The sequence below is a fragment of the Rhizophagus irregularis genome, chromosome 26 (genome assembly GCF_026210795.1).
Source record: "Rhizophagus irregularis chromosome 26, complete sequence".
Taxonomy (NCBI): domain Eukaryota; kingdom Fungi; phylum Glomeromycota; class Glomeromycetes; order Glomerales; family Glomeraceae; genus Rhizophagus; species Rhizophagus irregularis.
The window spans coordinates 3007342-3033250 of NC_089454.1; the positions used below are offsets into that span (position 1 = coordinate 3007342).

The 25909-nt window shown below is 28.2% G+C and overlaps 7 protein-coding genes across 7 annotated transcripts; 3 read left to right on the forward strand and 4 right to left on the reverse strand.

The window, feature by feature from the left end:
- Positions 1–1231: 1231 nt before the first annotated feature.
- Positions 1232–1438, reverse strand: OCT59_017823 (uncharacterized protein; the record flags this gene model as incomplete). The annotated part of the gene is made up of 1 exon (XM_066137744.1): positions 1232–1438. One exon carries the CDS (start codon positions 1436–1438, stop codon positions 1232–1234), a length of 207 nt encoding a protein of 68 aa, XP_066004291.1.
- Positions 1439–3465: 2027 nt separating this feature from the next.
- Positions 3466–3875, forward strand: OCT59_017824 (uncharacterized protein; the record flags this gene model as incomplete). Its single annotated transcript, XM_066137745.1, has 2 exons — positions 3466–3607; positions 3715–3875. The coding sequence occupies 2 exons, from the start codon at positions 3466–3468 to the stop codon at positions 3873–3875; spliced, it is 303 nt and encodes a 100-aa protein (XP_066004292.1).
- A 2454-nt stretch (positions 3876–6329) lies between these two features.
- Positions 6330–10777, forward strand: OCT59_017825 (uncharacterized protein). Its single transcript, XM_066137746.1, has one exon. The coding sequence runs from the start codon at positions 6504–6506 to the stop codon at positions 10533–10535; it is 4032 nt and encodes a 1343-aa protein (XP_066004293.1). The 5' UTR covers positions 6330–6503; the 3' UTR covers positions 10536–10777.
- Positions 10778–12041: 1264 nt separating this feature from the next.
- OCT59_017826 (uncharacterized protein) lies at positions 12042–14368 on the reverse strand (the record flags this gene model as incomplete). The annotated part of the gene is made up of 9 exons (XM_025321325.2): positions 12042–12615; positions 12688–12814; positions 12892–13094; positions 13190–13303; positions 13383–13501; positions 13569–13775; positions 13856–13932; positions 14008–14141; positions 14218–14368. The coding sequence occupies 9 exons, from the start codon at positions 14366–14368 to the stop codon at positions 12047–12049; spliced, it is 1701 nt and encodes a 566-aa protein (XP_025169191.1). The 3' UTR covers positions 12042–12046.
- Positions 14369–16394: 2026 nt separating this feature from the next.
- OCT59_017827 (uncharacterized protein) lies at positions 16395–19708 on the reverse strand (the record flags this gene model as incomplete). The annotated part of the gene is made up of 16 exons (XM_025321326.2): positions 16395–16513; positions 16625–16795; positions 16874–16969; positions 17033–17171; positions 17248–17499; positions 17578–17746; positions 17807–17936; positions 18018–18149; positions 18227–18317; positions 18387–18564; positions 18640–18731; positions 18800–18861; positions 18932–19050; positions 19155–19231; positions 19302–19486; positions 19585–19708. 16 exons carry the CDS (start codon positions 19706–19708, stop codon positions 16395–16397), a joined length of 2136 nt encoding a protein of 711 aa, XP_025169192.1.
- Positions 19709–23487: 3779 nt separating this feature from the next.
- Positions 23488–23772, reverse strand: OCT59_017828 (uncharacterized protein; the record flags this gene model as incomplete). The annotated part of the gene is made up of 2 exons (XM_066137747.1): positions 23488–23664; positions 23746–23772. The coding sequence occupies 2 exons, from the start codon at positions 23770–23772 to the stop codon at positions 23488–23490; spliced, it is 204 nt and encodes a 67-aa protein (XP_066004294.1).
- A 977-nt stretch (positions 23773–24749) lies between these two features.
- On the forward strand, positions 24750–25147 carry OCT59_017829 (uncharacterized protein; the record flags this gene model as incomplete). Its single annotated transcript, XM_066137748.1, has 2 exons — positions 24750–24852; positions 24927–25147. The coding sequence occupies 2 exons, from the start codon at positions 24750–24752 to the stop codon at positions 25145–25147; spliced, it is 324 nt and encodes a 107-aa protein (XP_066004295.1).
- Positions 25148–25909: the final 762 nt, after the last annotated feature.

The window sequence follows — 25909 nt, forward strand, 5'->3', positions numbered from 1 at the left end:
CTAAAAAAAAAATTTAGATTTCCCATGCTGAATTTATTACAGCAAATTTCAAAATATACGGGACACTTGAGAAATTTGATTGTCGGGTTGTCGGGTAGCCGGGTTACTCGGCAGTAGGTTGTTTATTAGAAAAGTATAAATAACACGTGACGAGTATAATGAATAGTAGTATATCAGATTATATAATAACCTACTGCCGAGCAACCCGGCTACCTGACAACCCGACAATCAAATTTCTCAAGTGTCCCGTATATTTTGAAATTTGCTGTAAGCCGAATTTTGGTCACGTGATTGATCGTTCGCTACAATATCGTTATCTACAATATGTGATATAATGCAAAATCATAAAACACACTTTTTTTTTATACTAAAAATCTACATTATTTATATTCCTCGGAAAGAACTAACTACAGTACGATACAGTCTACGAGAATTTATAAAAAAAGTAGAACATAAGCAACTACTGTATAGAAACAAAGACTATCTATGAGAAAATAAAAGTTTATTAATTAATATATTATTGATATATGATATACGTAAAAAATAAGGATCTGAAAAATTTATTGTATCTCTAGTATGATTATACCACGGTCCTGCATTTAGATAATTGCTCAATATAACTGGACACAAAACGGATTAAATTGACGTGATTTATTTTTACATTTTAATTGAGAAAGAGATAGTTGAGCTTTCAAGCGACAATACAAATTCTTTATCTTCTTGGTATCGTGTTCCCATTTTTTGAATAACGTGTTTCTCGATTTCCAAATTATTGTGTTAAGATCATCGAATGTTGACAAAGGACAATAAAAGTTTGGAACGACTAGTTGATTTTTTACTGATATAATTAAAAAATAGACCACTAAGTTCTCTTGATACAAGGGATGATTATTAGATAACATGAACTTGTTGTCAGTCTTAGGAATCAAAAATAGAGGATTGTTATTAATACGCTGAGCGAGATCAAAATGAAAGATGAATCGTGACTCGTGAGCAGATTAAATAGAACTTCTTTATCATGTTTATAAGGACATCATCAGTACCGCTGCGTCATTATCAGCGTCGTTGGAATGAGCTTTTACTTTGTTGAATCGGACTATTGAAATTTTGACTTAACGAGATATTGAATCAACTTCCAAATCAAGTAATTCTTTGTTTATATTGTTGTCGTATATTCTCAGCGAGTTAAGGTTATGATACGTGTTGATACAGTTGATTACTTTATTGATGGTTATGCATAAGTTTCTTTTTTTAAGGATATAGAAATGAGATAAAAACAACTACCGACGGAGCGAATTTTCTTTATAGTTGGTGCTTGCCATGAGTAATTGATATATAGTCCTAATATTCCTTCACTCTTGTTACTAGGAGTACTAATCGCGGCTGTTGTAGTAACATCGTCTATCGTGATAGGTTCGTCAGGATTTTGTATTGTCATAATTAAATAATCTTTCGATGGTAGCCTGATGCTATCGTGATGATTTTAACGAATGGTTCTATAAATAAATACCTCTCTTAGTTTATTCAAAATTTTAATGTGTAAAAAATCTTTGTAATTTAAAATTATATTAATATAAATTGTATATATTTTATTTTCACTTTTCGATCAAACAAATAAATGCAAGTATTTAATTTTATAAAACGAATTATTATAAATTATTTGTGATAACTGCTGATTACTAATGCTCACCGAGACGTTATTTTTTTAAAAGAGGAATAATAATATTTTTTATTTTTACAATTGCATGATGGAAGTAAATAACTCTTTTATGCTTTTGCGCTTAAGCACTTAAGATCGATTAAATCAGTATTTTCACTTTTTTTTTTTTAAAAAAAAAGGTGATGTCCCATAATATTAAGCTAAAATATTTTTAAATCGATGATGAAATCCGGTTTATTGACAAATACAGTAATTGCGATACTGTGTGAATAAATACTTTGTTATTCCATGGGTATCAGTAAATAATATTTCTGATAATAGGCATATTCTATCTTTTTTTTTCAAAAATACAAAAAATAATTGTAGGTTTATACCCAGAATGTAAATAAAGATCATTACTTAAATCATTTCATGTCATGAATTGGCGGGATGATATTTATGACATCGTCGAATTTAATAAACTAATTCAAAAAACACAAGAAAAAACGTGTTATACACAAATTCAATTTTTCGGTTCACGTAAATTGAAATTTAAATTGACCCAGGGACCCGGGGTTTATTGTTTATTAATAAAAAATGTTTATATATAAAATCGTGACATCTGATTGGTTGACTTTTAAAGAGAGGGTAATTAAAAAAGTTCTCAGCCACGTGATAAACTTACCCGCCAATAAAATCGCGTATTGATCATGTGATAAACTTTTTATATAAAAACTTTTTTTTATTGAAATTTGAAAAAGTGACCCGGCCGGGTGAAGTGAACCGAAAAATTGAATTTGTGTGGCCTTATCATATGAAGGTGATGATTCTTTATTCTCTTACATGAAGCGACAGTTTCTTTTTTGTTGCAACCACGTTTAGTACTTGTACTTTTGGATTGTTGGTTATTGCCATCTTTCAATATTTCATTAATTGCCAACTCAGTATTATCTGTCACTGTTTCAGGGAAGACTTCTTTCTTCTTTCCACGTTTTGGTATGGTAGTAGTAGTATTACTATTTCTCTTTTGTGGCATAATGATGTTTTTAGATAATTAAAGTAGTGAAGTGTGCGTATGTTTTTATATGGATTTTTAATAAAGAAACAGTTTATAAAATACAAGTTTATTTATAAGGAAAGAAATTTATATAATTAAATTTAAAAAAAATTAAACATGTATTATTAAATTAAATGTGTATTAATTAAGCTATTAAAGCTATTAAATTAGCCATTTAAGTATTAACGCGTATTTTAAGCTATTTTAAATTAAACGCGTATTGAATTTAATAAATTAGACGTGTATTAATTAAACTATTAAATTGCCATTTAAGTATTTAAATTAGACGCGTCTTACAGTAAATTAACTATTAAATAATTTAAAAAATTAAGCTTAAATTAAATTAAACGTATACTGAATTTAATAAATTAGACGTGTATTCACTTAAATTTAACTTATTTAAGCTATTAAATTAAGCTATTTTTTTTTATATTAAAATTAAACGTGTATTAAATTTAAGTCATTTTCAAAGGAATATATAAATTAAAAGCGAAAATTTAAAAAAAAATATTGTTAAGTTTGTTTCCTAATACTATCTGTTTAGTATATTTATTGTAATATAGAAAAATATAAAATGTAAATAAATTTTTATTTCTTCATCACATCTAACTAACACAGTAATACACGTACAAAAATTGTTCTCAGAAAAAAATAGTAAACACAAATTAGAATTTCTCAACTTTCACTAAAATTACAAAATGTTTCAAAATCGCTACACCCTCTTAACCATCGTCAAAATTATGTAAGAAATCGCTATAATACTTTTAACATGCAATCCCATCATATTTCGAATGAAAGGGTTACTAAAATAAACGAAACACATGAGGATAGCATTATTATTGACAAGGAACTTGACAATGAAAGAAACAAGAATACTGAAAATGAAGAAATTATTAACGAAAATCCATCTGGTAAGAATTCCAGCAAATATTCTAACAAAGAAAAATCTGTTGAAGAATTTGCCAAAAAATCTGACAAAGATTCTGATGAAAATCCTGATGAAAATTCTCTGACGAAGATTCTGATGAAGATTCTGACGAAAATTCTGACAAAGTACTTAGTGGAGAGTCTGATGATGAATATTTTAGTGAAGAATCAAATGAAGAGCCCGATGAAGAACCTGACATAAGTGAAAAAATCATTGATGAATCCTTAAAAAATGAACATATGCCATATTAGTGGAGAATTTGCCCCGTATTTCAGCATTATGGAAGCTTTAATATTTTGCTGGATTCAAAAACATAATATATGAAGGTACAAAAACGTTAGATAAATTAACAAAAACTATTGCTGTACCATCGCAAAATGGCAAAAATTTCACTAGCAATTTGCGATTTTAACATGCTTGGCACGGGCGAATAATAATTTATAATTAAATCTCATTATTATTAATATTTTAATGTTATAATTTACTGTAGATAATAGAATTTTATTAATTTTATTGCTTATAATTTATGATAATAAAACTTTATTAATTTTTATTGCTTACAATATACTGATAATAGCTTAAATTAAATTCTTTTTTATAACCACGAATTTTCAGCGCTTCAAAAAATAAAAAAATAAAATACTACTATGTAAATACAAAAAAACAAAACAAAAAAAAAATATTTTTAAAATTTTAAGTTGTGTACTCGCAGATACGTCGCACAAATGTCTTGATTAATATATTCCGACTGATGTTCGATGTTATATACTATCTTTTAAAGATTATTATTCGAGCTCGCCACTATTTCGAGAGTGGTTTTCATCAAAACTTTATCGAAATGTTATCAAAAACTTAGCAAAAAATGTCGTTACAAGATAGATATGAATCCGAAAATATTTGGTGACGAACACTTGACTGCTAGGTCGCAAAACACCAGGTTTCTGTAAAGAAGCTCACGCCAGGATTTTTTTAAAAATGGGAAATCTTAACGAAGTCATGTGATCAAAATGATCGACATAATTATCGTAGGATAGAAAACAAGTCCTCCATTTTCCCTATTTTATTTATTTGTACCTTGTAACGCAAAGTTATTATTTTAAGTAATAGTTATTTATCATTAATCATTAACCATTAACCATTAACCATTATTGAGTAGAGTAGCACCCACTCTCCCACCTTGCGAACTTGGGTCTTATTTATAGTTAATTAAAAAATTAATTTTTTTAACGAATGAATTTATGACGTAAAAAAGAAAAAATTTAAATCTTAAAAAAGGTAATTAATAATCCCCAGCGACTAATTTAAAAAATCACAGCCACAGTAAAATTGTTTATTTGTAGTTATTATTATCAAAATATATGTTTAAGGAATAATTTGGTGAAAATCCTAATTAAATTAAATAATTAATTGTGAAGAAAAAAAAAATTTTTTTTTTACGAGAATGAATTTATTGTGTGTCTACGTGTCAAAAAATTACATATCAAAAAAAAGAAAGTAATTGATTTAACATATTTAATAATCAATAAGCTTCCACAGTAACTAATTTTAGCGACCACAACTATATAATTGTTCGTTACTTTCTTAGGAAATATTGAGGCTTAATGAGCTGCAGTTATTATTTTATCACAAAATAGTTTTAAAATCATTATTCAAAAAAAAAAATTTTGCGATTTACTTATGGAATAATTTGGTGAAAATCCTAATAATAATAAAAAAAATAAATAAATCCTAATACTAATAAAGAAAATATAATTTTTCGTTACTTTCTTAGGAAATATTGAGACTTAATCACTTCCTTAAACTGCAGTTATTACAATATCCATTCATTCAAATGACGTAATGTTTATAAATATGGGTGAGATAATTTTTTTTATTTATTTACCCTTATTTCAAAATGATATACTGTCAAAAAATATTATTTTGATTTTACTTTTTCATTTCCACATGTAAAGTTAAATTAAATAAACATACATTATGGAGCCTCTGGTTTTGATGTATACGCACATATTTGATTTTAAATTGTTACATTGTTTTATTTTTTTTAATTGTATTTATTTTCTTAATTATTAAAATGTGAAATCATTTGTTAGTCACCTAAAATAATGTGAGTGTTTTGTATTTTTTTTTTAAATAATAAATAAATTTTAAAACAATACATCAAGTGAAACAATTTTTTTTCATTCATTATTCTAACGATGATTTACACTATTTACAAAAATCTCATGTAAAAAAAATCATCCTCGAGATTTCTAAAAAAAATTTAAATTAAAATATATGCTCCGATCCCCAATCGTTGATCCCATGATGCTATTAATTAATACGCTCAAATCCCTCCAGTTCCGTATTCTATGGCGGGTAGTACTGGAACAAAAAAAAATACTGGCTAGTTAATATATAAAAATTACCAAATGGGGGAGATGCGACATATCGTAGGTGCGAAAAAAAACTCTATTGACAATTATCATTTTATAATGGTTTATTACATTATTATTATAATGTCAATATTCATGTTAACATACATATGTATATGTCAACATTATGATTACATGGGATGTCATAATGATTGTAAAATTATGTCATGCCACGCCATTTTATACTATAATAGTTTAGTCCTCTAGTTAAAAAAAAGGAGTGAGAATTTACAGTATCGAACCATTTTATTGATCTAGCTTTAAATTCGCTAATTTATGAATATTTTGCTTGATAGAATTTTTAATATTTTATCAATTAATGAAAATAATGTGAAATTTCCACAGACCAATTAATTCTCATTATTTCCAATTTAGTTACTGACATTAAAGGATTCCTTTTTAATAAATAGAGCATTTGTAAGAGTAGGTAGTTTAGTGGCGAAACAGTCACTAATATTATTTAGAAAAATGGACTCCCAAATTGAAAATTTTTTTTCAGAAATAGAAAATCTAATTGAACTTCAACTCCAAGAGAACATTCAAGATAAGTCAGAGGTGAAGAAAAAATTTAGAGAAGGAAAAAAGTTAATTGATGAATTAGAAGAAGATAATGAGGAGTTATACAAATTTTTTAAGTTCAAGTATCATACAACATATGCTAGCTATTTAAAAACCGTTGGCGAAGTAGACAATGCTACTAAGCAGCAAAATTTAGCAAAGGGATACAAAAATTTTGAGAGTATGGATCCTCACAAAAAAGAATCGATACTATTTATGAATGCCAAGTTAAATCTAAATCAAGTTTCTGAGGAAAAATCTCTACTAGAAGATGTAGAGAAGCAATTAAAAAATATTCAACCCATTTTAGGAGATAATATTCTTGAATCTATCAGACAAATCTTTAAACAACTCATTAAGTTACCAGTAACTTTTAGAGAGTATGAGGAAATTGTTAATTATGCAACTCATTTAAATAAGACAATAGATGCTTTAATTTATGAGGGGATAATTAATTTGGAAGTACCTCAGAATGCAGAAACCAATGAAGTCGAACAATTGGAGCATCAAATCAAAACTATAGTTGAAAGAAATAAAAATAAGCAAGAATTTATAGATTCTTTAAAACGTTTAAAAGATTTGGCTTCAGAAATAACTTATTCAAGAAGAATAGCTTTTATACAGCATGTTTTGAACTCTTCAAATAAAAAAGAAGTCTTATATAGTGATACACTGTTTACGGAGGAAGAAATTAACAAACGCTCCAGAAAACTCGCTTCTTACTTCCATCCTGATAAAACTAATAAGCCCAATACTCCAAATAGCCTTCGAGACAAACATAAAAACCTAGGCGCTGATATATTTAAAGTCATTCAAGAATTTAGAGATATCTTGTTGTCTGAATTAAGAGTTACCTCAAATAATGAAGGATTGAGTTTTCATGAAAAAAAGGCAAATGAGCTTTGGAAATTAACAATTGATTTTCGTAATGCAGCTAAAGGACAATGGGATAAACTAAAAGTGTTAAAAAAAGATGAAATTAAAGAATTTTCCTCTGAAGAATTAGAGAATTTTAGTGTATCAAATGGAATATTAGCCTATCAGGAATATCGAGCAGCTTGCAAAATTGTTGATAGAGAAAAACAGCTAAAAAAACAAGTAAAACTACGAGGAAGTATGGCATTATGTTTATATGTCTCTAATAAATATCTTGAAGCCCAATTATATGCTTTATCAGCAATTCAGTTGCAACTTAAGAATCCTCAAAAGGTTACGAGACAGGATTTAATTGACGCAACAAATATATTTGACAAAGTTAAAAATGGGAATATTACTGAAGCAAATCCTAAACCAAATACCGAGATTAAGCTAAAAAGCAATTCATTGGCTTTAGTAAAAATAGTTGATCAGGAGATTTCCTTTTTTGAAAGAAAGGCTTTTTGTCGTTCAATTAATGAAGATATGGAAAAATTAAGTACAGAATTACTACTTAAGCCAGATCGCAGTTTAGTTCGTTATCAAGCTGCTCAAGAAGAAATTTTACATGCAAAAAAACGTGCCTCTAAATATAAAATGGCGGGATGGGCAACGTTCGCAGCTGGAGGCTTAGCAAGCACCGTTGGTATTGCTGAATCAGCGACAGCGTTTATGATTGCAGGTCCAATTGCAGGACTATTTGCTATAGGTTTAGGAATATATTGCGGCACTAAACTATGGAGAAAAGGCTCATCTCTTTTGGAAGAACCAGAGATTCGTGAAAATCTCAACGAAATTATGAAAGATGCGCTGAAAGCTTATGATAAAGGAAATTATCAAGCATTCTTCGAACAACTTTCTAAAAAATATGATGAAAATGGTTCTCGACTTTTTAAATTGGAAGAACGTGAGGATTCTATTATACCAAAAGATATAATAGATTCACTTTTAATTCATGGCTTTAGATCGGATGGTATTGCATACCTTTTAAATTTACTTGGTGAAGTCTTAAATAGTGGGAAAATAGAAATTAAAGGAAAAACAGGAAAAATAGAAAAAACAACAGATGAATTAAAGGATCTAGCAAAAAATGTTTTTCTTGGGGTTCTAAGTGAAAGACTTAAAGAACAGGCTAAAAAATTAGATGACCGTGTTAATAATTTACGTAGCCGTAAATTCTTTAAAAGTTTTAGCGATAAGGTTAAGGATTTTTTTTCATTTCAAGAGTACAGTGATATAGCTAAAGTACACAGAGATGACGCTCAAGAAATGCCATTCCAGTCGAGATTAGGAGAAATGTGTAATATTGCAAGAATTAATCTCTCAATTTTTGATATAATACACGGCGGTCAGATAGAAGTTGACCGAGCTAAAGAAACTATTAAAAAAATTCGAGATTCAATTAATTGTGAGCATCAATTTGTTGGTATGGCTAAATCACGCTTAGAAGCTTTGGAGGATTTATTATGGGTTGTTAATGGTGATGAACAACCTAAGGAATCACCTGAACTACTTCAAATTACTTTCTCAGCAGATACCATGAATTATATTGACAACAAATATCTTCGTTATCTTGATGAAAAACTACAGCAGACAACTTCTAATCAAGAAAAAATAGAAATATATAACAAGATAGCGGTTTTTTACGGACAATTAGCCGAAAAAGAAGACAAAATTAACCGATTAAACAGCTTAAAATATTGGTATCATGCTCAAAAAAGTTATGAACATATACGTGAAATGGATGTCGATAATCTTGATGCCACGCTTGGTTTTGCAAAATGTCTCCTAAAATTGTCTAAGTATACGCAGGTTGTTAAGCTTCTTGATACCAATCAAGGTTTAACCTCTTCATCGGAGTATTTGTACTATTGTAGTATTGCTTATTGTAGGAAAAATGATTATGATAAAGCAAACGAGAAAATTGTTCATGCATTGAGTATAGATTCTAGAAACAAATCAGCTAGTAGGCAATGTGAAATTCTCAAAAAACTAAAAAAAAATACGATTACAAGTCGAACTAAACGCTATAATTATTATAAAAAGAATATTAAATATGAAAGAAGTTATTTAGTAAATTCGCGTAATAATAACCCAATTTATAACGTACTCTCAATTGATGGAGGAGGAATACGTGGAGTATTACCTGCTTTATGGCTCAGTGAGATTGAGAATCGTACTCATAGACCCATTTCTCATCTATTTAATATGATAGCTGGAACATCAACAGGCGGGTTTATCGCTGCTGGACTGTCGGCACCAGATTGGTCATATTCAGAAGAAAAAGTGTATAATTATTCAGATTTCAAGCCAAAATTTTCAGCTTTAGAATTATTAAATTTTTACCGGGAAGGTCAAGCAAAGGACATATTCGCTAAAAAATGGCTGAATTACTACAAGAGGCTATTTTCTCCGTCATCAGAGTTTAATCATTATTTTCGGGATCAATTTTGCGAGACACGATTAAGCCAAGCACTTACTGAATTAGTTATCCCAGCAGCAAATGTAATTGATAACTCCACATATTTATTTACACGTTATGATGCTCATAACGATTCCTCAAAAGATCACACCTTTATTGAAGCTTTAATGGCCACAACAGCTACACCTACTTTTTTTTCGCCTTATAATGGCTATATAGATGGAGGAATGCATCTCAATAATCCGGCAATGGCAGCTTACAATGAAGCTATTCGATATGAAGTATCAAGTAAAAGGGTTTCGGTGCTCTCTTTGGGCACAGGTGAATATATACCAGACCCTTTAAATCCAGACAAATACTGGGATCAACTTTTTTGGCCAAAAGATAACCATAATGCGCAAGAATGTAACACCGATTCTCAATTGTACAATACGTTGGGAAATTGCTATCAACGATGGCAAGTTTTTTTTGAAGAACCTATAGGATTTAATGATATCCAGAGTATCCCTTATCTCTTAGAGATAGGTAATCAGTATATAGAAGAGCTCGATGCTTCGGATGACAATCCTATGAACAAGCTGGTGGAGTCTTTTTACGATATTTAGTCCTGATATATATATATACTGTATATACAAAATTTTGTTTTACTACCAATTTACGAATTTGTCAATTTCTCCTTTGTTAAAATTTTATTATTTATAACGTATTTTTTTTTTTTTTTCTATTCAATATATGTTTATCTCGATATTTTTAAATTTTATATTTATCATACTTGTTACTTTATTATTTATATAAAAATAAATTGTATAAAATAAAGTTTATGCATTTTTATATTATTGCATGATGGAACTGAAGACGATTTGATCTTTAATATGAACGTCCGACATCTCGTCGGATTTGATGATGGGATAGACATACTAAAGGAAAATGATGATGGAAATGAGCGCTCTTAGAATTTGACATTAGAGATGATTCTGATAATGATTATATAACATTTGGAATTGTTTTTAATCTTCTCGAGATAAAAATTTATAACGCTGTTGATGAAAATTCGTAATCTATTTTTTTTTTTAAAAAAAAAAATTATAGGTTTATACCCAGGCTGTAAAATAATTATCATTACTTGACTCGTTCACGTCATGAATTGCTAAAAAGCCAACTAATCAACTAATTTCATCACTTTTAATAATAATTAATCTGTCATTTTTGTACTTATGTAATAAATTAATAAAATAATGCGATTTGATTGGTTTATTAAATAGTACACGTGACTAAATTTTTGACATAGTGCACTGGCAATAAAATAAAAATACTTTATTATTTTTTATACGAGAAAAATACATTTATCTATGATGCACGGCTGGATCTCACTTTGCCAATCAAACTATAAGCCATTCCGAAGGATTGAGTTGTACATTCAGATCTACTGGTGATAAACGCATTACCAACTACCTCAATATAACCAACTCTTGCGCAATTGTAAATATAAAATACTAATCATCAGCTCTTTAAGGAGATATATTGTCATTCTCTTTTATATATTTTCTACTTTCCCACTAGTTTAAAGTCAACAAAGAATTACGATTTAAAAGATTTAAATCAAGAGATTAACAAAAATACTTACGTTCAATCTCGCGAATAATTGATGAAAAAAGTGGGTTTACGATTTTATCTCGATACTAGTAAATAGTGATGTTAGAGAGACACCTATTCCTAAAAACATCCAAGAAAAAATTTTACCTCACGCAACGCAGCCGTTATAGTCCTTCTCATTAACGTTAGAATCTATTGATTATAATAAAATTTATCTGAATAATTTCCAAAGTCCTCCTTTTTTGTAAATCGTATATGAAATAACACAAATTTCCATTCTTTGATTCTTTTAAGTGGTAATTATGAAAATAACTGCTAACAAAATATGGATTGGTATAATTATATAAATTTATTTATCAACAAATAAATTTATTAAACTTTCTTCAAAATACTCATTATATAATTTTGATTTTACGTGAATTTATATTCGTATAAGAGAAATAAATAAAGACTTTTTTTTTAATTCTAAATCTAAGATCTAAGAGATTAAATTAAATTACAATTTGATTTTTTTTTTTTAATATTAATCATTATTAGAATTAATAGAACTTATATCTATTGAACTATGATTGTCAGAATCCGATTTTGAATCACTAATTTCAACATTTGTACACGTGTCGCTATTATTTTTATTCTGATTGTCTTCCTTTGTACACGTGTCAGTACTATTTTTATTCTGATTGTCTTCTTCGCCTTCAGTGTTTTCATCAATATTATTAACTGATTTATTCATTATTACAAGCCCAAAACCTTCAACATGATCGTTATGATCGTTTTCATTATGCCAATTATCATGTGGAGTAACATATTGTTGTTCCTTTTGACGAGTAAAAAATGGTTTTAAATATCGACCATCAAATGAAATAAACCAGTGTTTTTGCTGCTTAGTCGTTACAACGGTATTTACAGAATCATCATCATGTACTTCATCATCTACATTTGTCTGAATATTCAGAATTTCCACCATTTTGTTGGTTGTGGATCCAAAGACTATAACGCTAATTACAACAACAACAAGAATTGTTGTTAACATTGCATTTGCATTACTACCTTTAAGTCCCGCTGATAATGCAAACGCGACAGCTCCACGTACTAAAAAAATATATTAAAATATTAAACTAAGTCATTTGAACTATAATATAACTACAAAGCTTATATGCGTACCTGACCAGAAAAGTATAATAGAATGTTCCCGTGGAATTGAATCGACTCCATTTCGATATCTCGCTACAACATTCATTAAAAATGATAAAGGGAATATAGCAAAATATCGTCCTACACATATAAATGTCTGGAACGTACCGATTAATATATTAAGTTGATGATTTTTTTTGTCCCAAATTCAAGCCCATAATATAATTTCCTTACCGCTGTAAAAAATATAAAGAATGGTTTAAATTCAAGATCAGTTTTTGTGAATAATGCTAATCCTAAATAAATAAAAATAAAATTTTCCGAGAGTTTCGCTAGTACATGAAACGTATATTTCGTTGTTCGTTTGGTTTTCAGTGACATATTATCATAAGCATAATGCTTTAGAACAATACCACAAAACAATAATGATACGATCCCTATTCATATATATATATATATATTTTTTTCAAAAAAAAAAAATTTAGATAATTGATAATCGGATGACAATTAAAATAATTATTCTGATTATTACCGGTTGAATGAAGCCCATTCGATAGTAAATAAGAAGAATATGCCATCAACGCAATTATGCACGACTCTAACGAAGGATACTCGCCCAATTGTGAATACTTTAACATGTAAATAACTTGAATTAAAGATTTAACTTAAATAAAAAAAATGAAATGATTTTTTTGCCGTAATTATATTAAAGGATATCAATGCACACAAAAGTCCAACGAGAACTCCGATCGATAATGAAGCTCCAAATTTAATCACAAAAGATAAAATTGCGTCAGAAATGTTGGAAGCATGAAATTCTTTATCACGATATTGCTTTAATGTTCTAAATTATTAAAAAACTGATCAGTATAAGATCCAAGTGGATTTTGTTTAGCATTAAAAATATTTACTCATAAAATACAATTGAAACCGCATCATTCATTATAGTCTCTCCAAAAAAAATTGAATATAAATTTGGATCAACTTTTAATGTTTGAAATATTGTAAGTACCGCCACCGAATCTGTTGCTGAAAGAATTGATCCAAACATAATTGAATCGAGCAATGATAGTGAAAGTGAATCTATCCCTAGCAATACCAATATCCTAACAAGAATCCTAAGAAAAAATTTTAAAATTAATTCCAATTCCACATAATTATATAATAGAATGATTTTATTTATAAAATCAGTAAATACCCAATGACCATTGTCGACATAAAAGTTCCCACAATCGCAAATAACAAGATTGTTCCGAAATTTCTGAAAAATGTTTCCTATGATTGTTATGATTGTTGATTATTTAGATCAAAATTTTTTCTTTTAATAAAGATGCACAAATTATTCCGTACCTTCTGCATCTCATATCCAGAATTCAAAATAATTGGAGGTAAAAGAACATTGAAAAAATATGTATAATTAAAAGAAACCATATCTTGAATCATTGAACCTGGTGTAAGTCTGATTATTAATCCAACAATCATTCCTAAAAAAAAACGAGTAATAATTAGTAAGTTTACACGTAAATCATAAAATAAATTCTACGTTAGCTTTTGCTTTACCCGCAAATATGGATATAACAGTTTCATGTATGACTCTAATCTTCTTTAAATGTAAATAATAGCTTGTCCATAATGTACCAATCAATAAAAATATTTGAATTAATAAAGCCCAACTTGAATAAAACTCTCTCTCATCGGCATTGGGCTCCATAACTAAAACACTAGTAATATAAATAAAAAGTAATTAGACATGAATTTTGGGGATTCGTACACACAATTTTGAAACTTTAAGATACAATACTTTTATAGCTAAGGAAAAATATTTTGATTCCAGTGCTTACATTTTGAAAGTTATTAATATGACATGATACTAGAGAAAATAAAGTAATTTTTAATTCAATTTTGGGAACAGTATGACAGTTTGTGCTACGTACACTTACCCAATTATTTCAAAATTATTATTGATCTGAATTTTTTTTATTCTATGATAGATTATTTATAAATAAAGTAATTATCCGCGAGGCTTATGAAATTGACAAAGCCTCGTAAAAAAAACAAGAAATAAAATAAAATATAGATCAAGTTAAATTCACATGCGGAATTATAAAAATAATTTGGATATATAAAAATAAAAATTTAGAAAATAAAATAAGACTTAATTAAAGTGACGCTAACTCGTTATAATTTTATAATTTAATTTTTCATATAATGTTGAAATGAATGAATGAATGATAAACTAAATAAAATTGGTTAGTTAACTTACATCGAGTGCTTGATATGGTGATGTTTATGGTGTCGCCAAATTACAAGTGAGTTTGAGCTGATCAATTTATCCAATACTATATATTCTAGATATTCGGTATAGAAACATATAGAAATATTGACATTATACTGTTTAAGGACTTCATGATTCTGATTTTCAGCGGCCAAGAGCTTATTTTATACGTTCATTTTTAAGTTTATTTTCTTCTTTTCTTTTTTTACATTAAATGACAGTTCAGGAACTTATTCTTCAATTGTATCTATAAATTAGCATCAGGGTCAAGAGGTGTCAGGTGAGCAAATTTGTAATTGAAGTTTCTTTAACTACGCAAGAATTTAGTATCTAGCATGTTATATCATTATATCAGTCAAGTCTTTCCCTCTGTAAGATTATGGTAATCATGTTTCCAACTCTTTTAAGTCGTTTAATCTTTTTGTCTTATGAGTCCTGATCGTATAGGCAAATTCAAATGCATTAATTGTCTCGATTTGTTTGGAGTTGATCGATCTATACACTATCTTATCCAATCTGCACAATGCATTTTATCATATGAAATCTAAGCGATGTACTTATAATAAGCTATGGGGAGATAATTTTCATAACAGAATTACTAAATTTTTTTTATTGACGTGCGCAATTCGTAACGCCTGTGTCTATGAATAAAATGCAAGTCTCGTGACTACATTAATAATATAAAATATACAGTAAGTTTATTGTATACTTTAGTCACGTTTATAATATTATTCTAGAAGTGTTCTAGGAGTAAAGATCAAAATATTTATTTAGAATATGTGAATACAAATTGTAGAAGCTCAATAGGCATTGTGTTAAAGTCAAAAATAGAAGTCTTGATTAAATGAAGATCTATGCCTCACCAAAGTATTTGGATGGATCAAATTCAAAAATATTGAACCAAATTATTTTTGTTCCAATGATAGTAGAAAAGCTCATTGGATTTGTCGATTTGTCATAATGATATGTCAAATGATTTCTAGAATTGATATCATACCGTCATTAAAAGATTAAATGTAAAAAAGTTCTACAGCGATAACTTGCCATTCATTGATGCTAAAGAAATAAAATTATCATTTACATCTCAACAAGGCAAATTCTATGAGCTAATGGTGATAATATTATGTCTTCAATATGAATAGATAAAAAAAATTAATTTACTTTTAACAGTAGGTTTTATCTATTGATTTTACAATAAAGATATGAAGTCATTACAATGTCTAATTTTAAAAAAAAACCATTCTTTTTCTGCAACTTAATTTTATAATAAGCTACATTAGGTCATATCAACGAACTATAATGGAAATCACTACCTTGTTTTCAAAATATTAGCCCGCATTTACTATTATCCATTAATTAAATGTGTTAAATAGCACTCATTATTTATAAATCCCATCACAAGATCTTATATTAATAAATACTCATTTATTTATTATTCAAGAAATTTTTTTTTTTTACATTTTTAAAACGTTCCATGAACACAAATCCCTAATACAGAATTATCCATTATAGCTAATACGGGAACAAATGTTATTGCAGCTTTTGTATCAGGAAAATTTTCCTTTATTCTCAATTTAATACCTTAAAAAAATAAATTGAAAATAAGAATCATTATTACTATTATTACTAGTATTTTTTTTTTTAAAAAAAAAATAAAAATAAAATAAAATAAAGAGATAAAAAATCAAATACCTTTTTCATATACGCCTAAATTAATATTAGTCTTTTCTGAATAAAATATTTTGATAAATCCAATATTTTTCCAAAATATAGAATTAGTAATGTGCGGTAACGTAGAGAATTGATCAAATAACTTATTTAATCCATTAATCATTCCATTAAGTAACTGTGATAAAGTTACACCTACAAATAACAAAGTATTAAGAAACAAATTATAAAATTCTATAAAAAAAAAGGAAAATCTGGTAAGCAAAAACTTACTTTCTTCAACTTTAATGGTAATTGTACTACTTAAAATTGGACTTAAATACCATGTTGTTATCTTTATAATTATTGAATTAATAGAATCCAAAGAATCTGTTATATAAGAAATGAATTGTCAGTATCTATTTAATAGTTTACATTAAAAAATAATCGTACCTTGCCAAATCTTAGGTTCCATTAAAAGGTTCTCATCATCATCATTCGTTGTTTCATCATGTATTAAAACTTGCCATTCAACTTTACCTCTGCGAGGAAGTGATGGAACAGAAAGACAAAGAACAGGTCCCATTTGATTCTACATAATAAATATAAATAAAAATTTTTTTTTTTAATCAACATGAGCAAAGCGCGAATTTAATCAGAAAACGTACTTCAGAATTCTCATTATGTTGTTTGCAGAAAATATTCCACGCATTCTGAACAAAAGAAAATAAATTCTCATCAATAACAAAACAAATACATAAAGTCGTCCTTTTTTTCACATTTAGTCCCAAGACCGAAGTAACGTTTTCTAAGTTCCTTAATGATAGAAAAGTTTGCGTTTCATGTGTTTCAGGTAAAGGAAATTCAAGTGATGATGGAATGAGTCCAATTTGACCTGCAATAAATGCATGACTTTTTATCTGCAAAGTAAAAAAAAAAATAAATAAAGATTACTTATTTATTTTTGTAAGTAAATTACATAAGAGTATAAAACTTACAATCGTGGCTTGAGAGTATGGTCCAATATTCGCTGGAGCCCAATAAGACATACTTTGAACGTGCATAGTTTTCCTTGGTTTAGAAGATTCATCTTTAGATACATGTTTAATCGCCATCAAATCTATTTGAATCTTGATTGGAAAAGGTAAATTACTACCTACGCATGCCCTATAATATAAAAATTTGTTAAAAATTGAAACTTGAAAGTTCAAATACAAAAGCATTTACCTTGTGGGTGGATTAATATTGAAAAATTTCTTGTAAATTGCATTCATTCTTCCAAATTCATCCATATCCTTAATAAATACATTCATATTTACAACATCAGACCAACTTAGATCTAATTCATGTAATCTTTCTAAATAAAGAATGTTTAAGTTACAAAAAAAATACATACACATATAAACACAAATAAAACTTTCAATCGTTGTCTAAATACTTTGAAGATTTAACATGCATGCCTGAGTTTCTTCTTCAATTGATTCAAATTGTTGAGCTTCTTGTGGATAATCATATGCAGTTGTTCCAGATACATAATGGTAGGGAGGATTTGAATACAAAGAAAATAAATCTAATTTGAAAAGGGTATTTGTAAATTAAACTGAAATTTCCGTATAATAATTAAATTTCATTATTTTTATATATTACCAGAACGTCCCTTTAATGATGAACCTTCTTCATTCAGGCTATCAATTTCAATTACCGTTGTTGCATAATTTGTCATACTATTATCCAACTTCTATAAAAACAAATATTCTTTCATAAGATATGGAATTATAAAAGTGCCAATAAAAGACAAATATCTTACCGACTGCTCAGCTGATGTCATTAAATCTTCAATATCATCTTTCCATGATGGGATCATAATAATTGGATTTGATGTAATCTCATTTGCTTGTTTTTCTTTTACTATCAAACGTTTGAGACGAAGATATGCAACTGCAGCAAATGCATCGTCAGAATGTACAATCGTTTCCGTTTCCTCTCTAAACAAATGCTATTAGTTAGACAATTTTAAAGAAATTTTCTTTAATAATTTGTACATTACAAGTAAATCTTACACCACGAGTCGTTTAACAAATAACGGACAATCCAATGTAAATGTTTCATATTCACCACCTTCGCCACAAATATTCACATCATACTTTTCGTTCTATTTTGATAAAAAAAATTAGAACGTTTTCGCAATTGTATAATCAAAGAACATGTTATAAGACTAACCAGGTCACATAAATATGGATATAATTGTTCAATTGATTTGCCAAGATGCGAAGGTTTAAGTCCTACAAAAATATGTTAACAAAATTGTTAACTAGGGATTCAATTTCAAAATAATAAATTTGTTTACAATACCTATCGCAGCTACCTTGATTATAATTGCATTTATTCCGGCATTAATCATTTCTCCCAACAGTTCTTTTTGATTCCTTCGCCAAAGATATGTAAGCGACGTTAGTCCAAGACGATTACATCTATACAATGTTGTGCACAAAAACAAATATGTGAAATCTAGATAAAAATCAAAGTGAGAAAAAAAAATAAAATAAAATAAAACAAAATAAAAAAATTACATTACATGTTTTCAACGCGAACACGTTGATAATTGGATAAAATTGCGCCAACAGATACTGCTTGAATATCAGGAAGCTCTTCCTGTCAAAAAACAAATTAAATTAAATATAATAATATCGAAAATAAGTAGATTACAATCAAGTTTAAACACCTTCACTTGTTTCAATAATTGATATAAGTCTTCAGTCTCATCACCTAAAGTTTGTTGATAGTCAGCATCTTGAACTAAAGAACTACCCATGATCTCAGCACGATAAAGAGGAAGATTTATGCATTCAGCATAATATTCAATTGCATCATGACCAACGGTTTGATATAGAAAACTATCAAGTTCATCTATACAATCCAAAAGGTTCCAGTAATTTGAAATTATTTATTTAGTGAGAACGTTTAACAAAAGAAAAACAATTGAATTAAAATTAAAAGGTTCAAACCTTTTCCGGATTTTGATTGTGGTTTCAAATTTGCCAATGCAACAATTTGATGCCCATTTGCAACACAGTGCATCATGTTATAACAACTATCCTTTCCTCCGCTGATTAACGCAACCACTTTCATAATTCTTAAAATCAGAAAAATTTTCAGTTATTTTTGAAACATTGACTTAAATTTTGTTAAAGATAATTTTTTATTAGATGTTGATTATAAATAAATACACATACATAAATAAAAAAAAAATGAATCTATCTAATCTTCAAAGCTTGAATATAGATCAAAACCAAAGATCTATAATTAAAAAAAAAAAATTTGGTTAATAAAATTCGTGGTATGATTCTAAATTAATTTCTTTGATATCAAAATTATTAAATTAATGAATTATTGTACCCTGCACACCTATAACGCTACAATGCATTTAAAAGTTAAATAAAGAAGCGCCTCAAACAGCAGAGTTTAGATGAATTTATTATCGCAAATAATTCAAAATGTTTTACAAATATTTTTTATATTAATTTGTAATTTTTGTAATTTGCTTAAGTATTTATTATATTCCTCCTTTTGATACGATAAAAAAAATCCTTGTTTAAAGATAAAATGTTTATATTTACTTGCCTTTTGCTTTTTTGTGATTGAGTCCGTCTTGATGGAAGTGACATCTACATCTAATTTGTTTGTCTATTTGTATACCCAAAGCATTCATTTATTGGTCAGATTTCACATGATAAGATTCGACATTGATCATTTGACATCGCACGTGATAATTGATCTGTTAGCTGTTAGCAGGACTACATTCGTTGATATATTTATAAACACGTTGCAGTCGTTGCATCTGTTGCATCTGTAAAAAAAAAATTCCGCGAATTCTATTATATAAAATGATTGGCAAAACCTTACAAAATTTCATGAACTGATTAGGGTCGAAAATGTGGAATACAAAACGAAACAACAATTTTTTTATTTTACATTGCTCAATATGTTACTCAGCACTTGCTCAATAAAGCAGGGTCAGAACATTCTGAAAATGAAGATTAGCGAATTTCACATCAAAGTTTAAAGCAAAGCGAAACTTAATAAAGTTTTTTTAATAATATGAATGTCTTATATTTTATTTATAAAAATAATATATATAGAATGTATTACTTTTGTTCTTACTTAAAAGATTCCTTAAAGTATTTAGGGAAACCGAGAAAAAAAAGAACCCCATAAAAAAATTGTGGATTAAAAAGCTTAATTGTTTTCTTAAAACCCTCATAATTTTTTTTACAAGCCTTCATAAATTATAAATGTCTCTTAAATCTTAATTTACTGGGACGATTGCCGCGAATCGAAGAGCCGTAAGGAGTCTTTCCATAATCCGTAACCCGGTCCAGCCGTAGTTATCTTTGATTTTGGCAGCTGTCGAATATTGGAGGTATCGAACGAGCTATCGAGCGGTAGTTTCCAATCCCGAACTCGATTTACCAGTTATTTCGAATTATTGTTGTTTGACTCCCCACGAATTAGGAATTAAGTATTAGGGATTAAGTATTAAATTAGGAATTAATTAGGAATTAGGATTAAGTAATTAGAATTAAGTAATTATGAAATTCGGAAACTGAAGGAAGTCGAAAGTTTATTCCTTGTCTATTTATAATAAAATGAAACAAGTCTTATCGATGAAATATCTCATTAATTATACTTCAAATGGACTCATTAAAATTGATAAATGATCAAAATATTTTTAGAAATCTTTACTCACACATTTTTTCACATGTGTAAGAATCTATTGAAAAAAAGTTTGTGCTAATCCAAAATTAGTAATTTATTTATATGTGGAATGAAAGAAAGAAAAATGGGGATGTATCAATTAAAATAATTTTTTGCGCGCATAAAATAAAAATAATATTAAATATATTGGATAATAATTACTTATATAATAAAGAAAATTTTTATAATCATTATAATTTATGATCAAAATTCAATAGATATAAAAATTATAAAAGAATAATCTTTTTACTAATAAACCAAATTTGATGATTCAACGAGGAAATAATTTCATTTTTAATGAAAAAAATTTGGCACAATCTTTGCGACACAATATACGATCTTCCCGGTTCTCCCCCAAAAGTATTATCTCATAAATAGATTATCATGAAACATTTTCTCACGTAAACATTGCAATGAGTGGAGATAACGATTTTTTTACAGTAAAAGATCAATTTTTTTTATATAATTCTGAACCCATGATGCGATCATCATCACCGTCGCGTTAATCATCTATCACTTTATAATGCATAATTTGCATAATTCCGGCCGGGAGTCACGTGTAAATTAAATTCTGATTTCCTTTTTCGTTTTTTAACGAAGAATGGTAAAGAGGCTCCATTTGTTCATTTAAGGCTTCTAAATAGAATTCCAAATCGAACACAAGAAGAACAAATGACCATCGAAGGCGCATTGAATACAACTTTATTTGGGTAATTAAATTCTGTAAAAGGAACAATTAATAGGCATCAAAGTAACTATTTTTGTGTCGTTATTGTAAAGAATTTTAAATTTTTAAGTTGTGTGAAACATGCCAAGAAATTTTTTTTTGGTTTTTACTAAAAAAATGGCTAAATTATTTTTTTTTCAACATAAACAAAAAAGTGAACTATCAAAAATCTCATCATTTGATGATTCTAACAGGTTCTAAATGACAATTTTATTAATATAAAAATATAGAGAATGTTTACATTTCAGGAATATTGGCGTTTAATAATTGATCATTTGACATGTTCTTTTCATATAGATAAAAAAAAAATTAAAAATTCAAATCAACCCAAATGAAGTATGGGTCTCTCATTATCAATCTTATCAATGAAAATAAATAATCAATACAAAATCAAATTTAGGTAAATTATTTCTTAAAAGAAAAAAATATTTTGCCTTTTAATATTTTCATTTTATGAAAGAAAAAAAGTTTGTTTTTTGGAAAGCAATGGTCATATCTCAAATTTTTTTTTTTTGATTTTACCAGAATCGATTTTTAATTTTTTTTGTGGCGTAGTGACTTTGATGATCAGCGAATTCTTTCGTTAAAAAATTATAGTTTTTTTTATACACTGGGTTTATAACAAACCAAATAATTCAGTAAAATTAATTATGTTTCAATGAATTTCTATAGTAATGGACGTTCGTTAAAGAGACGAGTCATATATAACAGAAGATACTCGAATTCCTTTTAGATACTTCGCTTTTCTATGATTTCTAAAAAACATATCTCCTCTCACATTTTATATAACCCAATTACCGAAACATCGAACCTGTAAGAGATTGTTAATTTCGATAGAAGCATAGAAAAATTCGAATTTTTTACATGAGGAATTTAAGGAAGCCATATAAAGTAGAAGAAAAAAGGTAATAAGAATGCTGATTCACTCGTTATGGTTAACATTCTATGCAATTTTGCTTAAATATTTTTATTATATGATATCGATATACAGTAATCATGTCACTTTTGATCGCAACGGCTAATAAGATTAAACTTATAGTTCTCATTGAACTTGTATATGCAAACCACTTGTTCAAACAAAATAAAATTATACTATTGGTAAATATCACGAACTCATTTATGTAACTCTGAATGAATTAATTTAATATGACTTACCTCTATATCATAATATTTAATTAAAGAATTTGTTATTTGAATATCATACTATAAGAAATAAATAATTATTTGATCGATTCTATAACCGTTGTGAATGGCGATAAATAAATTTTAATTAGCTTGTATTTGACGTAAGATTGCTTAGATTTTATTAGTTTCGCTAAATTCTACACAAAGCGGATAAAAGGAATTAACCAAGGCTTCTTCTTTTACTGTATATATTTTGCAGTGGGTTTAAAATTGGAATTTTGATTACGTAAAAATGATTTCGTCAAGTGGTAGAAATTTTATTGGATCTAGAAATTTTAATACAGCATTCACGGTCGTTACAAAGAAGTAATTTCATTGCTTCTTTCCCCAGACTTTTGATTCGTCTTCCTGGCATTATTGTGAAAGCTACTTCCATTTCGGTGTTCTCTTTTTCTGTCAAAATTACGTCGTTTGATTCCTTTAAAAAAATTTTTAAGTTTATTATACATGAAAATGAAGTAGAAGATTGATTACAAATCAATAGAATCAATAGATTTACCGGCTGGTCTTCTTCGAGAAGATTCATTTTCGAGTTTCTAACCCACAATTAATTCGTCGTGTTTTACGCCGTGGAAACTGAGACTCAGACATACTTGCGATCACATTAAGGTAACTTAGTAAAATGTTAACTGATCATTTAAACAAATCTACTATGGTTAATTTTTTATTTGATTGCTATAATGCAGTACGGAGCCTACACCTTCTACTACTCATCTACCACTTAAGAAGTACGCTTGTTATACGCTTGTTATGTACGCACACATCACGTGATTATTCCGTGAGATGAGAAAGAGAGTTATTTTTATTTTTATTTTACAGAGAGATCAAAGCTACAGTAAGAATTACAAAGAAACTTCAAAAGTAACCCCAATATAAATCTGTAAACTAAGTCATCATGAAGACAATATCACTATGGTGGAAAAAAAAGGAAAAAGAACAACAGGAAATCAAATCCAACGAACTTCATTTTGAGTCATTTCATTTGCAGATTTTTTAAGCGTGCGCGATCATATGACGTGATCGCGAACGTGTCAAAAATTTATCGAAAAACATTACATTTTGATGAGGTTGAGTTGTATTGTGGGCTGACTATACTTTTTATCCAAACAAACTTGTACGACAATTCATGATTCATAATTCGTAATCACAAATATGTTTTATTTAGTATCAATTAATGCATGCATGTGTAATTATTATAATGTGATACAAAAAGTATTATTTATAAACGCCTTTCAGCTCAAAATTTTTAGGTCAATTTCAGAAGTACTAGATATCATATCAAAGCGTACTATGAGAAAATCAAGAAAGAAGTGTTTCATCTAGCGAAACAAGTGTACGTTAAAATTCTGGGAAAATGTTATAAGAAGAATATTCAGGAATTAATTGAACGTTTATAGATTTATTTATATTATAGCTATAGAAGATTAAATTATTCTGCTCTTAAAAATATTCTTAATATTCTTGAAATGATTTTGTTAGATTAATGTTGTTGTAATAGAAAAGATGCTGAACCAGCCGATTGTGAATCTTGAACCTACAGCTTTGGATATGACTGTAGTCGATTTCGATGTTGTAGCTTACCATCTTTCAACTCCAGAATCTAAATGTTACAGAGAGAATAGTGTCCCTAAAGAAGATATGATGTTACTTTAGAATTTAGCTTGCAAAAACTATCTGAAGGCAAAAGTCAAAGAGAAGAACTGGTAAAGAAATTAGCTTTAATTAAATTTGAACGTACATTTGAACAACAAGCTCAATTTGAAGATGAAAAACAACCCAACCCAACACCTGATCTCATGCAAGTTGGGCGTGAGCACACACACACCCAGCCCGACGACAATAACATTATAGAAATCAGGAAGCTATTTATATTCAGGCCTAATTGGATAGAGTCATTGTAATCTTTACTACATTATGAAGATACTGATAGAATATTTGACAAGGTGTTCTTAAGGATGTTGATGCACGTCGTCGTTCAGCTATTCAAAATGCTCCACAAGTACTAAAGCAAAGGAGCCTCCATTAGAAATTAGACATTTACAAATACAAGTGAAAATGAAGATATTGGATATGTCACGTTTGTTTTTCTTCCTCGCCATTTTGCTAAGGGAGTTTGTGAGAGAGAAGACGATCTCTCAAATTCAATTATTTCGAGATTATCTTCACTATCACATTAAATGTTCAAAGGCCTATATGCACTCTAGAATGCGTGCTCGTGTGCAAGCGAGAAAAAAACAATAACAGGAAAAACCGTTATCCGATCTTAAATTTTAAATCGTATTAAAGACAATCCATCATTAGAAATAGTGAATTAATTTATTATTTTTTCACTTTTTTTGGTCATTTTTTATTGTCAATTTTTTATTATATATTTTGTCAATTTTTTTTTTATCTTTTTTAGTTTTTTTTTTCTATTTTTTTCTATTTCTTATTTTGTTTTCAGTTGAAGAATGAGTAATAGAGGAAATAGGGTGACATAGTTGCATGGTTTGGAAGAAAGGGAGAATGAGTTAAGGAAAGAAGTGATACATCCGTCGATTAAAATTGTGGACGATCACCGGAAATCACGTGACTTCGAGGAGCCAAAAAGTAAAAACGAAGACGAGGATTGGAGAGATAAACCGATCGTAAGACTTCTCAACAAAAAGAATTCTTTGACGTGG

Bases quoted from the DNA above. Each gene is read 5' to 3' on its own strand.
- OCT59_017825 (XM_066137746.1), top strand. From the start codon at position 6,504: ATGGACTCCCAAATTGAAAATTTTTTTTCAGAAATAGAAAATCTAATT.